The 14,367-nt window shown below is 38.9% G+C and overlaps 1 protein-coding gene across 4 annotated transcripts in view; it reads left to right on the top strand.

The window, feature by feature from the left end:
• DYNC2LI1 (dynein cytoplasmic 2 light intermediate chain 1) overlaps positions 1-14,367 on the top strand; it is a 68,809-nt gene that overhangs the window by 26,358 nt on the left and 28,084 nt on the right. For 2 of the 4 annotated variants that reach the window (XM_066378384.1, XM_066378383.1), the window contains exons 9-12: positions 7,172-7,248; positions 7,839-7,909; positions 11,184-11,281; positions 12,441-12,533. In XM_066378384.1, the coding sequence (XP_066234481.1) occupies positions 7,172-7,248; positions 7,839-7,909; positions 11,184-11,281; positions 12,441-12,533 (339 nt within the window). The remainder of the gene's footprint in view (positions 1-7,171; positions 7,249-7,838; positions 7,910-11,183; positions 11,282-12,440; positions 12,534-14,367) is intronic. The other 2 variants (XM_066378386.1, XM_066378385.1) reach the window with 2 other exon arrangements.

Here is a 14,367-nt window from a genome sequence, read left to right as displayed (position 1 = left end):
ATTAACCCCTTATTGGAGCTGTTGTTTGCAAATATCATCTTCCATTTAGTTGGCTGCCTATTTGTTTTGTTGTCAGTTTCTTTTGCTGTGCAGAAGCTTTTTAGTTTAATATAATCCCATTCATTTATTTTCACTATTACTTTCCTTGCCTTTGGAGTCAAATTCATAAATTGTTCTCTATGGCCAAGGTCCATGAGTTTAGTACCTATGTTTTCTTCTATGTAATTTATTGTGTGTCGCCCTATTAAAGTTAATTTTCTAAATAAAAATTTAAAATAAAAATAAAAAAAGCAAAGGGGGAGTTGCACTTTATGTGTTCTTTTTTATTTTTTATTATTATTTTAAATTATTCTTTTTATTGATTTTAATTTCTTGTGTTTACATAGATTCTAGTGTTGCCCTGAATGCATCCCCCATTCCCCTCAACATCTCCCTTGTTCCCCTCCCCATAGAGCCCTCCCCCCTTCCCTCTTCCCTTCAGCTTTTTTTTTTTTTTTTTTTTTACAGAGACAGAGCGAGAGTCAGAGAGAGGGATAGACAGGGACAGACAGACAGGAATGGAGAGATGAGAAGCATCAATCATTAGTTTTTCATTGCGACACCTTAGTTGTTCATTGATTGCTTTCTCATGTGCGCCTTGACTGCGGGCCTTCAGCAGACCGAGTAACCCCTCGCTTGAGCCAGGGACCTTGGGTCCAAGCTGGTGAGCTTTTTGCTTAAACCAGATGAGCCCACACTGAAGCTGGCGACCTCAGGATCTCGAACCTGGGTCCTCGGCATCCCTGTTCGACACTCTATCCACTGCGCCACCGCCTGGTCAGGCTAGTGTGTCCTTTAAGCCTGCTGTTTCTTTGTTAATTTTCTTTCTTGAGGATCTATCTAGTGATGTTAGTGGAGTATTGAAATCCCCTACTATTATAGTATTGCTGTTGATTTCGCCCTTTTTGTCCATTAAAGTCTGCTTTATATATATTCAGGTGCTCCTGTGTTAGGTGTGTAGATATTTTTAATGGTTATATCTTCCTGTTGGATTGCTCCCTTTATCTTTATGTAGTGACCTTGTTTATCTCTTACTATAGCCTTTGTTTTAAAGCCCATTTTGTCTGATATAAGTATTGCTACCCCAGCTTTTTTTCATTTCCATTTGCATGAAATATATTTTTCCATCCTTTTACCTTCAGTCTATGTGCATCTTTTGTATTAAGGTGTGTCTCTTGTAGACAGCATATGTATGGGTACTGTTTTCTTATCCACGCAGCTACCCTATGTCTTTTGGTTGGATCATTTAATCCATTTACATTTAAGGTTATTATTGATATGTAGTTGTTTGTTGCCATTTTATTTTTTAAAGCTGTATTCCTCTTTTGCTATATTCTTTTTCTCCTTTGATTTGTTTACAAAAGGCCCCTTAACATTTCTTGTAGCATTGGTTTGGTTGTAATGAATTTCTTTAGTTTTTTTTGTCTAGGAAGCTTTTTATTTCTTCTTCAATTTTAAATGATAGCCTGCTGGATAAAGTAGTCTTGGTTGTAGGCTCTTGTTCTGCATTACTTTGAATATTTCTTGCCATTCCCTTCTGGCCTCAAGTGTTTCTGTTGAGAAGTCAGATGTCATCCTTATGGGGGTTCCTTTGTAGGTGATAGCCTTTTTTTCTCTAGCAGCTTTTAATATTTTCTCTTTATCACTTAGCTTTGGTATTTTAATTATGATGTGTCTTGGTGTAGATTTCTTTGGGTTTCTTTTTAATGGAATTCTCTGTGCTTCTTGAACTTGTGTGATTTTTTCCTGCATCAATTTAGGGAAGTTTTCAGCTATGATTTGATTGAACAAAGTCTCTATCCCTTGCTCTTTCTCTTCTTTTTTAGGAACCCCTATGATGTGGATGTTATTTCTCTTCATGTTGTCACAGAGCCTTTTATAGTTTCCTCAGACTTTTTGAGTCTCTTTTCTTTTTGCTGCTCTGCTTCCATGCCTTCATTTATCTTGTCCTCTAACTCGCTGATTTGATCCTCAGCTTCATCCATCCTGCTTTGGTCTTTATTTCTGATATTGTATTTGTCATTTCGACTGATTATTTTTTATTACTTCAATGTCCTTTTTTATACTTGCTATCTCTTTATTTAGCTATTCGTTATGATCATCTATTGTTGTTTTAAGATCTTTGAGCATCCTAACAATTATTTTATACTCTGCATCTGGTAATTTGGTTATATCTGACTCATTCAAGTGTTTTTCAGGGGATTTCTCTTGATTCAATTTGGTTGCATTTCTCTGCCTTCCCATTTTGTCTGTGTATAAGAACAGTGTGGCCTCTGGAGTCCAATGGGTGTGGCCTCTGTGTTCCCTAGGTGTGGTCTGTCTGCAGGCCCACCACCCCCTCTGCCGCTGATTCGGGCATTTGGGTATGGGCATTGCCGGTGCTGACTGGCTGTGCTGTCGCTGCGATTTCTACCTCTCCTCCATGGGAGGGGCTATGTTCATGTGCCTGAATCTACAAGCCTCAGCTTTCACCCCGACACCATGGGTGGCATTGCATGCCATGACCAGGGCTGCAAACATCAGCACCGAGGGCAGTGGTGAGCACCTTTGCTCAGCCGCGGGTCTCCGCCTATTCCTGGGCTTTCACCCCGCCCCTGTGGACAGAACTGTGCTGGCGAGTAGACCACAAGCCCCACCCCCATGGGCAGAGTTGCGCTCACATATAGTGTCGCAAGCCCCGGCTCTGTGGGCTGGGCTGGGCTGCATGCTGGTGCTCAGCTGCAGGTCTCTGCAGATGGGCTTCCATGCTTCCATGTCCTGCCACTGCCCACCCTCCAGCTAGCCCTCAGCAGTGTGGTTGGGGGCACTGCACCTCAGACCCTAGTACTCAATACTGTATTTCTTAAGGCTCCCTCCTTCTAAGCGTCTCTGTTCGGAGTGCTGCGGAAGAGCTTGTTTGGCTGGTGTACTACTTCCCTTTGCTGGTATTGCTGGTTCCAGGGGAAATATTCACTTCAGATTTGGGGAGTGACTCAGCCCAGGAGTTAGGGTGGTTGTCCCTCAAAGTGTTTCTGCTTGTGCCTCCTAGATTACACTCTCTTCCTGCTACTCCGGTTCTCTCCTCTCTCCCCATCCCCTGGAGCCCCAAGTGAGTGGTTGTGAAAGAGGTTTTCTGTGCTGTCCCTTTAAGAAGAATCCTGGGTCTGAGAAATCTGCCTCTTTCTCACAAACAGTATCCTGACTTGTTTCGCAGCTAAATACTGTCCATATGCTTCTTCTAGGCTCTTGGGCTGCAGGCTGAGGCTTTGTTCCTGGGACCCAGGACCCTCCCCTCTCCGCTAAACTCACTTCCCTCCACACGAGTCTCTCTGGGCTGCCACTCGCTCCTGAGAGCTGGGCCGCCCTCTCCGTGTTTCTGCTTTTCCTACCAGTCTGTGTGGCTTCTTCGGTGTTCCTTGGTTGAAGTGTCCTCTTAGTTTAGTCCAAAGTTGGCTTTTCCAGATGATGGTTCTTAAAATTAAGTTGTAATCCACTTTGGTTTTGGGAGGTAGAAGTTGGTATGTCTGCCTACTCTATAGTCATCTTGCCACCTCCTCTGTGTTCTTTTTTAAATTTTAAAAAAATGTCGTTTGTTGCAAGGGCTAAAAACATTAACTTGGGAGTCATGCCTCATGGGTTTAAATCTCAGGGAAACCATTTACTAGATGTGTGATGTCAGACAAGTCCCTAATCAACTTAAGCCTCAGTCTCCTACATGGAAAATGGACAAAACCAGTACCTTCTTTACCTGACCAGGTAGTGGCACAGTGGATAGAGCATCGGACTTGGATGCAGAGGACCCAGGTTCGAGACCCCAAGGTCGCTAGCTTGAGCGCAGGTACATCTGGTTTGAGCAAAGCTCACCAGCTTGGACCCAAGGTCGCTGGCTCAAGCAAGGGCTTACTCAGTCTGCTGAAGGCCCATGGTCAAGGCACATATGAGAAAGCAATCAATGAACAACTAAGGTGTTGCAACAAAACACTGATGATTGATGCTTCTCATCTCTCTTCGTTCCTATCTGTCCCTATCTATCTCTCTCTCTCTGACACTCTCTCTGTCTCTGTAAAAAAACAAACAAAAAACCCAGTATCTTCTTCATAGGTTTGTGAGGATTAAAAGAGGGAGTCATGTGAAATGCTTAGCACATGGCCTGAACAAAGTATTGCCTAATAAATATTGGTTATAATTACTGTTATCATTACCTTTCACAACAGGACCAAATTTTTCTGGATATCATTTAAAGCAATAAAACATAGAAGCATTTTTTATTAAAAAAAATACCCCCCCCCCTAATTTGGATGGTTTCTTTTTCCTCCTTATTCATAGTGCTTAGAGTAACCTGAAGACAACATGGTCTAGCTGATGGCCTTTATGCCTAGTGTATTATGACTAAAAGCAATAGATACAATCTATATTTTAAATTTTATACTTTTCAGATTATTCCATATACATTTCATTATGTATTTTCTTTAGAATCATCACCTTTTATGTTTGTATAGTATTGTATTTGCTTACCTGTTAGGCTGACAGAGTACTTTGGGAATATTCTTCACTATTTTTAAAAGATAAGGACAGTGGTCAGATTCAAATAATTTAACAATTGGTTCTTTGCCCTAATGACCATTTTAAGTATAAAAAAAATGATATACTGAAAGGTAGTTTGTTATTTCATGCATTTAATACTTAAATAAGAACAATAAAAGAGGTACAGAAAACTAGATTATGTTATAAGAAAGAGTATTAAAATATTAATGAAAAAATACTAAATAATACCTAACAAAAAACAATACAAGTTGTCACCCCCTGGTTGTTTGGCACTTTTCTCTTTACATTTTGTTTATTTACTGAAGTAACAAACGCAAGGGAATTAAAATGTAGTATTTCATCAAAGGTATAATGAGTTTTATGAAATGAATAAATAAATATTATAAGCATTGTTCTGTTAATTTTTTTTTCACCTATGGACAGAATGAACATTACTATGAGCACTTAGAATATGCTGTTGTGCAGATGAATGTTAAAAAGAATAAGGAATGTGAATGTGTGATTTCCACATTGAATGGCTGTCCAGGTGCCCACCTTAGAGAGAACCCTGATTACAAGTGCCATTTTAACAACTGGTTCACCAAACCCAACAGAAAATTAGGTATCGGTTCTGCCAAACCAGCTGAATCCCACCAGTGGATAAGGATAATTTGAAGTGAATAACTCATCTGGGGTACAGAAGCAAAGACCATGTATCTTGCAGCTTCTTATTTTTGTCACGGATGAGGACCATGTTTTCAGTTAGTTAGCTGAAGGGAATTTCTGTCATTCTCTAGGAACAGACCATGTCTGATGACCAGTCAGGACCTGGTCTGGTCTTATGGGTACAAAGTGAGATGAAGCCAGGTCACTCAGTCCACAGCAGGCCTGAGGTTATACATGGTCTGGGAGACCCTAGATTGGGGACAATTGAAAGAATTTGAGAAGGGCTTCATCTCAGTTTTCAATAAGCCCAAAAGATCAGAGATTGGGTTTTGAGGAGCATTTCTGGACCACAAAGGGAACATGAAAGCTTTTCTAGCTTCCTGAACTGAGGAGTAGCCAGTTACCAGCCCCTCTTTCAGTTTCACATCCTCTCCTACCCTCCACCCCACTCAGATCGGAGCTGGGCACTGTGCTACAACTTTCAGAGACATGCAGTCTTTTTTTTAACACTATAGTTGATTCTTTATAATTCAGTCAAGAAGATTGATTCAATAGTATGAGCAATTTAATAAGTTAGTAAAAACAAAATTAGAAAAACATTAATAAGTAGGACTAGATTCAGTAGAGAGCCACCAGGATAGTAGGGGGACTTAAAATTACGAGAAATAAAGATCAGTATAAAATTATATTTATCATCTAGGATGTGATAATGCCTTTTAAATATTTGAAGGACTGTTCCACAGAAAAGGGAGTAAATGTATTCGTTGCTCTCTTATTTCCAAGAACAAGGAATCAATAGAAAGAGTGAAGCTCAAAATAACAAAGAACTTACAAATACTACCGTTTTCTGAAAATGGAGTGAGTTGCTTTGGGATATGAATTCCTAAGCATTTAGTTTATCCAGGCAGAAGCTCTATAGCTCTTTGTAGAGGGTGTTTCCAAGTTTCCACAACAATTGACTCAGCAGATGGTGGTAGGGGTGGAGGGGCTGAGTTAGAAAGCTTCTCGTGTCATCCCAGCCTATAGGTCTATGAAATATATGTGTAATGAGGTGTTTCTTTTCCTCTCCACATAGGGAACATAATACATAAATAATAATAATTATAATAATAATGAAGAGAAATTGCATTTTTAAAATTCAATTAAAATGTTATACATTTAAATGAAAATCTCAATAGAAGCATTAAAATTATTTCAGTTCTTAAAAAATAAATGTATCAAGACTGACCAGGTGGTAGCACAGTGGATGGAGCAGCCTGGGACATGAGACCCCAGGTTCGAAACCCTGAGGTCGCTGGCTTGAGTGCAGGCTCACCAGCTTGAGTGTGGGGTCGCCAACTTGAGCCTGGGATCATAGATATGACCCCATGGTCACTGACTTGAGTCCAAGGTTGCTGGCTTGAGCAAAGGGTCACTTGCTCTGCTGTAGCCCCCCAGTCAAGGCACAAATGAGAAAGCAATCAATGAACAACTAAGGTGCCACAACAAAGAATTGATGCTTCTCATCTCTCTCCCTTCCTGGCTGTCTGTCCCTATCTGTCCCTCTCTCTGACTTTCTCTCTGTCTCTATCAAAAAAAAAAAGATAAGAAAAGTAATTTATGATATAAACCTCCTATTTTTTTAAGCAACTAGATTGTATATTTGGCAATGATAATGACCCATATGTGGGATTAGCTGAAATGATTAGTCTATAAACACAAATTCTTTCAATATCATGCACTCATGAAATTTGAAGAATGAGTTAAAACAAATTTATAAAGATTTCTTCCTTTTTTTAAATTCAGGTTTCTTTTTATTTTATTTTTATCTTTTTGTCTACTCAAACATATGTATTTGTTGGGCAAATAAATAGTAATTCTCTCTGCATTCTGTACTTGTTCAAAGCCATACTTATGTTACCTGTTTCTGTGATTTGAAAGCAGAGTATATAATTTATTCTCCTGATTTTTTTTTTTTTTTTAGTTTACCAGTAAATCAGAAGCTCTATTACTAAAAATACGTGGAGTTATCAACCAGTTGGCATTTGGCATTGACAAAAGGTACTGTCAAAATATATTTTTATATTATTTTATTTTATTATTCTTTGGCTGGTATTGTGTCATCTGACTATTGTTCTCACCAGTCTCTTGTTTCTTGCCCCAAATAGCAGTTCTTAGGGAGATAATTTTATATTATCTTTTGCTTCTTATAGTCTTTAAATATTTTTCAGATTGACAGCTAAGATGTTATATTGAATAATACTCAGTTTGACACTAGAATAAAATGATACTATTATACTTCTATCCCTGATTTCTATTACTTCTTTTCCCTCATTTAGTAGTGTTCTCTCTCAAATCACTTTTTTAATTGATTACAAATGGAATCAGTAATTTTAGTATGTAATTTTCTTAACCTTGCTATTTTTCTTGTTTTGATTTAAGGTAATTTGGGCCTGTCACTTTTTCCCTGTAAAACCTTTATTAATGCTATAGTTTAATTTTTGAAATCACTTACATGAATATTCACTCATTCATTTGGGACAATGCTCTCACCAGTGGCTAGATAAAACTTGGCTCCTGTATTTACAGTAGAGTGTGGCAGAATATTCAATTGCTAAGCTAAATTAGATTCTTTTTTCTTCTTTGTATAGCAAATCAATATGTATGGATCAGAATAAACCACTGTTTATCACAGCAGGATTGGATTCTTTAAGTCATATAGGTTGGTGAGCTTAAGTTTGTTCAATCCCTTTTTAATTATTTATTGATTTTATCCTACTCCATGTTCACTTCATCTCCAACATACCACCATTTCTGGTTTCATTATCGCTGCTGTTATCTCTTGGGTATTTACTTATATACACACTATTCCTGCAGTACTTCACATTGACATATTTGTAATGCAAGGGATGTTGCCACATGAGAGACTGAGTTCTGATCTCTATTCCACTAAAAAATGTGCATGTATTTATTTCCTTTCCCACACTGATTTCCAGGTACTTTTAAGTTTTAGCTCCTTGGCTTCAGATGAAAAACAAGAACGTAAAGTGGTCAGGAAATTCAAAGCTATGTATTATGGACAATGATGAAAAATAGAGACTCAAGTGATTGAATAAACCAAAAGGAATGCAGTTGTATAATTAGGTAGCCCTTGATTTTTCGTTATGAAAATAGCTGGCCTCATCTAATGGGGTGTGTTTCCTAAACTTAAAGATGCTCTAGGCTTATGAAGCAAAAGGAATTTCATGAGTTTATTTATCTTCCTACAGAAGTTGTTTGCATCTTGAAGATCTTTAGGCCTAGCAACTCTTTATACACTAGGGTTGCCATCGTTTGGTTTTAAACTCTAGTGCATAATACTTTTGTTTTTATCTCCCATTCCCCATTACTCTTACAAGCTAAAGTTGACTTGACTTCAAATGTAGAGATCCTTGTAATGAGATTATAGATTGAATTGTAATGAAAAGAATAGAGATGGTTCATGAGTGATCATGGAGACTGACTTTTTATTTTTATAACTATCATTAATACCAGCTTAATTTCAGTAGCAGTATAAATCACTCTAGCTTGACTAGGCAGTGGCACAGTGGATAGAGCATAAGACTGGAACGTGAAGGACCCAGGTTTGAAACCATGAGGTCACCAGCTTGAGCACGGGCTCATCTGGTTTGAGCAAGGGGTCACTCGGTCTGCTGTAGCCCCCTGGTCAAGGCACATATGAGAAAGCAATCAAGGAACAACTAAGGTACCACAGTGAAGAATTGATGCTTCTCATCTCTCTTCCTTCCTGTCTGTCTGCCCCTCTCTGTCCCTCTCTCTGTCTGTCACACACACACACACACACACACACACACACACACACACACACACACACACAAAATTACTCTGTGTACTAGTAGATAATGCTGATGGAAATCTTTTGCCTATATGAGTAACTGGAGGTCAGAAAATGTTGGGAATTACTGAATTTAAAAATCCTGGAGCTTGGACCTCATCGAAATTAAGAACTTTTGCTCTTGATAGCCTATGTAGAGAGAATGAAAAGACAAGTTATGGTCAGGGAGAAAACATTTTCAAGCTACATACCCAATAAACGACTAGTATCTAGAATATATAAAGAACTTAAGAGTAAAAACTAACAATCCAATTAAAAGATAAGCAAAAGATGTGAGCAGACATTTCACTGAAGAGGATATACAAATGGCAAATAAGCACATAAAATATGTTTAATATAATTATTAGGGAAATTCAAATTGAAACCACAATGAGCTATCACCCCATACTAACAGAATAGCTAAGAGAAAACATAGACAACACCAGATGCTGACAAGGAAGGATGTAAAGAAGTGGGATTACTTATACAGTGCTGATGGGAATGTAAAATGGTACAGCTACTCTTGAAAACAGTTTGATGGCTTCTTATAAAACTAAGGATGCAGCTACCATATGGCCTAGAAATTGCACTACTAAGCATTTATCCTAGAGAAATGAAAACCTGTTCCCATAAAAATCTGTAAAAAATGTTCATAGCAGCTTTATTTGTAACAGCCAAAAACTGGAAATAACCCAGATGTCATTCAACAGTTGAATGAATAAACAAACTGTGGTACATTTATACGGTAGGATACTACTCATCAATGAAAAGGAAAAAAACTATTGCTACACATGAATTATACACATGATGAATCTCCAGGGAACTATACTGAATGGAAAAGCCAATCAGAAAAGGCTACATACAATATGATTCTATTTATATAAAATGTTTAGGATGGGAAAATTTTAGAAATGGAGGAAAGCATGGTAAATATCAAACGCTAGGGACAAGACTGTGGGTCGGGAAGCAGGAGGGGGAGTTTGGGAAGGAGGTGGGTCTGATTATAAAAGAGCAACACAAAGAATCATCATGGTAATGGAATTGTTCAGTATCCTACCTGGTAGTGGCTAATTGAACCTACACAGGTGATGAAATTATATAGAACTTACACACACACACACACACACACACACACAAATGAGGACAAGTAAAAGTTTGGGAAAGCTGAATAAGATCATGGATTGTATCAATTTCTTTCTCACCAAAGACATAGGGAGTCCTGAAAGATCAACAGTGAAACAATTGTAGTAAACATTGTGGATGCTAAAACATAATGAAAAAAATCCGACTATAGATTGAAAATTACCAAGAAATGGCCCTAAAGTTTTTAAATTTTCAAGTTAAATTATACAAGCAATATATAAAGACGCTCTCCTTATAAAACATTAAAATAGAACATATAAGAATAAAGTTTGATATGTCTTTCTAGACCACATTCTATATATGTGTATGTGGTATAAAAAATATTTGTTTTAACATAATTGTATCATTCTATATCATTTTGAAATGTCTTTTACTCAGTATGCCTTAGTGGTTTTTCCATATTAATGCTATATATAGGTCTATTTGGAATTTTGACTGCTGGGTAATTTAGTTCACTATTCTATTAATAGACTATTTGGTGGTGGCCGTTTTTTCATTAAACAAATGGTTTTGTAGTGTGAAATCTTTAGTACACATGTACAGGATTTCAGGATAAACACCAAAAGCTAGAATTGCTCATTAATGGGGCATGAGCTTTGTAAAAAATTTTAATAGTGCTTAGTAGTGCCAAATTGCCCTCCAAAGGAGCTGTCCCAATTTGCACTCTAACCAGCACATGAAGAATATCTGTTTTCTTACAAATTCACATGCACATGAGAATATCAAACTTTTATATTTTCACTGGGTAGCAGTTGAAGGGTGGGGAAAGAGAATTACAGTTTACTCATCATTGTCTCCTCCTCTTCTGGTCCTGGCCCCTGCCTTGCCACACTGGGTTGGGGTATATTTTAAATGTGACTATAATAGGGAAAAGAACATGAGTGATCTAAGATTTATACTTTTATAAGCATCATCCATTTTATCGATACTTTTAATGTTTTAATCAATGCTGTTATTGGAGTAAACCTTCCAATTTTAGGATCTCCTCCTGTCCATGATAATGAAATTGGAAAGTTTCATGCCCGTACACCAATGGAATTGTGGAAAAAAGTGTATGAAATGCTCTTTCCACCAAAGGTATATATTTCTAATTCTTTTAAAGCAAGAATTTTTAGCACTATTCAATGGTTATTAGGAAGTGTTCCAGTGGGCCTATCATGATAATGTTTGTTTCAACTCTCTCTTTTTTTTTCTTTCTGAAGTTGGCAACAGGGAGACAGTCAGACAGACTCCCGCATGCGCCCGACCGGGATCCACCCGGCATGCCCACCAGGGGGCGATGCTCTGCCCATCTGAGGCGTTGCTCTGTTGCAACCAGAGCCATTCTAGCGCCTGAGGCAGAGGCCATAGAGCCATCCTCAGCGCCCGGGCCAACTTTGCTCCAGTGGAGCCTTGGCTGCAGGAGGGGAAGAGAGAGACAGAGAGGAAGGAGAGGGGGAGGGGTGGAGAAGCAGATGGGCGCTTCTCCTGTGTGCCCTGGCCAGGAATCGAACCCCGGACTCCTGCATGCCAGGCCAACGCTCTACCACTGAGCCAACCTCACACTTAAAAATCTATTGCATATGAGGCACTGTGGGGGTTTAAGGGTGGGGTAAAGAACAGTTGTTGCTCCACTTTCAAACAGAGGTCTCCGGCTATTGGACAAGGGAGATGCAAACATCTGGAAGGAGAGGAAGGAAAGGGGACCTGGAAGAATTTGGTTTTTTGTTGTTGTTGTTGTTGTTTGTATTTTTTCAAGGTGAGAAGCAGGGAGGCAGAGAGAGGCAGACTCCTGCATGAGTCCGACAGGTATCCTCCTGGCATGCCTACCAAGGGATGATGCTCTGCCCATTTGGGGCATTGCTTCGTGGCAACTGGAGCCATTCTAGCGCCTGAGGTGGCAGCCATGGAGCCATCCTCAGCATCTGGGCCAACTTTGCTCCAGTGGAGCCTTGGCTGCTGGAGGGGAAGAGAGAGACAGAGAGGAAGGAGAGGGGGAGGGGTGGAGAAGCAGATGGGCGCTTCTCCTGTGTGAGAATTGAACCTGGACTTCCACATGCTGGGCCAACACTCTACCGCTGAGCCAACCAGCCAGGGCACCTGGAGGAATTTGAATGGCCCTCAGTAGTGATGACAGAAGCCCCTGAAAAGCCTGCATGTCTGGCTGAGGAATGGGAAGTTGGTTTGTGAGACAGATGTGAGGTGTTGAAGGTTTTGGATTGTGGGCATAAAATGATTTGAAGAATTGTAATTTCAGAGTACCAACACACTGAAAGATATCAAGGACCCCGCAAAAGACCCTCAGTATGCTGAAAGGGAAGTTGATGAAATGAGAATTCAGAAGGATCAGGTATTATCCTAAACACTTACTTTATTTATCTTGAATTATCACAAAAATATTCTTCTAGAATTCCATAGATTTTTCTCAATTCATTTACTTAAAAATTTTTTTCCTTTATAAATATTTAAATAGTACATCTTCGCTATAGAAAAAAATAAAACTGATATGCATCAGGAAGGAATGAAAAAGCACCTATCACTCTACCACCCAGAGATAACTTAATGTTCACATATGATTTCTGGATCTTTCAGCTTATGGTGGATAGTGATTCTAACCTTACTGCTGAGGAGGTACTTTCATATATTCTTTTGTTTGTGGGGTTATTTAAAAGAGCTTGTTTTTATTAGGACATTCAGACATAACTATAGTTCTTTTTTGTACCAAAAAAATTCAAGTACTACCCAATCGTAAAGTACACAGACACGGCTGACAAAATCCAGGATCTCTCAGGAAAGTGGTTAAAAGTGGGGACTGTGTTCCACACATGCTCAGATAGCCCTGTTTGTAACACACATGTCTGATGAAAGAATGAAAAAGTTGGTAAATTTTTCACTAACCAATACAGAGATTTTCCAGATCTCTATTTAGTTTGATAAAATGAGACGTTGTGTGGAATCTGACCTTATATGTAGAAGCTTATGTACAGTAAACACTATCAGTTGAATGCCCTGACGACCTCCCAGGTGGTAGGGCTCTGTAACTTGGGCAGTTACACTGTTGCAGGGATAACCTGAACACAGCCATCCAGCAGGTTTTTATTTTTCAGCACTATCCTTCTGCCTTCAGGGGCCTTAGCATAAGTAAGCAAAATATTTTATTTAAATATAAGCCAGAAAACTTTTGAAAAATATGTCAGGAATATTTAGAGGGATTATAGCTATAGAAAAGAGGCATGTTGCAATTCCTATAAAAATTCCAATGGCATATTTCTCAGAAATAGATCAAACTGTCTTAAAATTTGTATGGAACTACAAAGACCCTGAATGGCCAAAGTAATATTGAAAGAAAAAAAAAGCTGGAGGCATTATGCTTCCTGATTTCAAAGTATATTATAAAGTTTTAGTAATTAAAACAGTATGGTATTGGCATAAAAACTGACACACGGATGGAACAAAATAAACCCATGCATATATATATGGTCAATCAATTCACGATAGAGGAGCCAAGGATATATAATGAGAGAAAGGACAGTCTCTTCAATAAATGATGTTGGAAAACTAGACAACCACATGAACTGAACTGCTATCTTACACCATACAGTAAACGCCTGATGTTGGTCTTGTTGATAACTTTTGGTATTTGACAACAAAAGCAAAAGTAAATAAGTGGGACTACATCAAACTAAAAAGTTTCTGCATAGCAAAGGAAACCATCAACAAAATGATAAGACAACCTTATCATTTTGCAAAAGCCTATAGCTGATAAGGGGTTATCAGCTGCAAAGCCTATTTCTGAAATAGGAGAAATTTGCAAAGCTTATATCTGATAAGGGGTTAATATCCAATATATATAAAGAACTTATACAACTTAATAGCAAAAATGCTCAAACAATATTATTTTTTAAAATGGGCAGAGGCCCTGGCCAGTTGGCTCAGCAGTAGAGCGTTGGCCCTGCGTGTGGAAGTCCCAGGTTTGATTTACAGCCAGGGCACACAGGAGAAGTGACCATCTGCTTCTCCACCTTTCCCCCTCTCCTTCCTCTCTATCTCTCTCTTCCTTAACCACAACCAAGACTCCATTGGAGCAAAGTTGGCCTGGGCGCTGAGGATGGCTCCATGGCCTCCACCTCAGGTGCTAGAATGGCTCCAATCACAGTGGAACAACGCCCCAGATGGGCAGACCA

This window comes from Saccopteryx leptura, chromosome 3 (assembly GCF_036850995.1).
Source record: "Saccopteryx leptura isolate mSacLep1 chromosome 3, mSacLep1_pri_phased_curated, whole genome shotgun sequence".
Classification (NCBI taxonomy): Eukaryota; Metazoa; Chordata; class Mammalia; order Chiroptera; family Emballonuridae; genus Saccopteryx; species Saccopteryx leptura.
The sequence above is the reverse complement of the archived record's forward strand: the minus strand, read 5'-3'. Positions and strand labels throughout refer to the sequence as shown.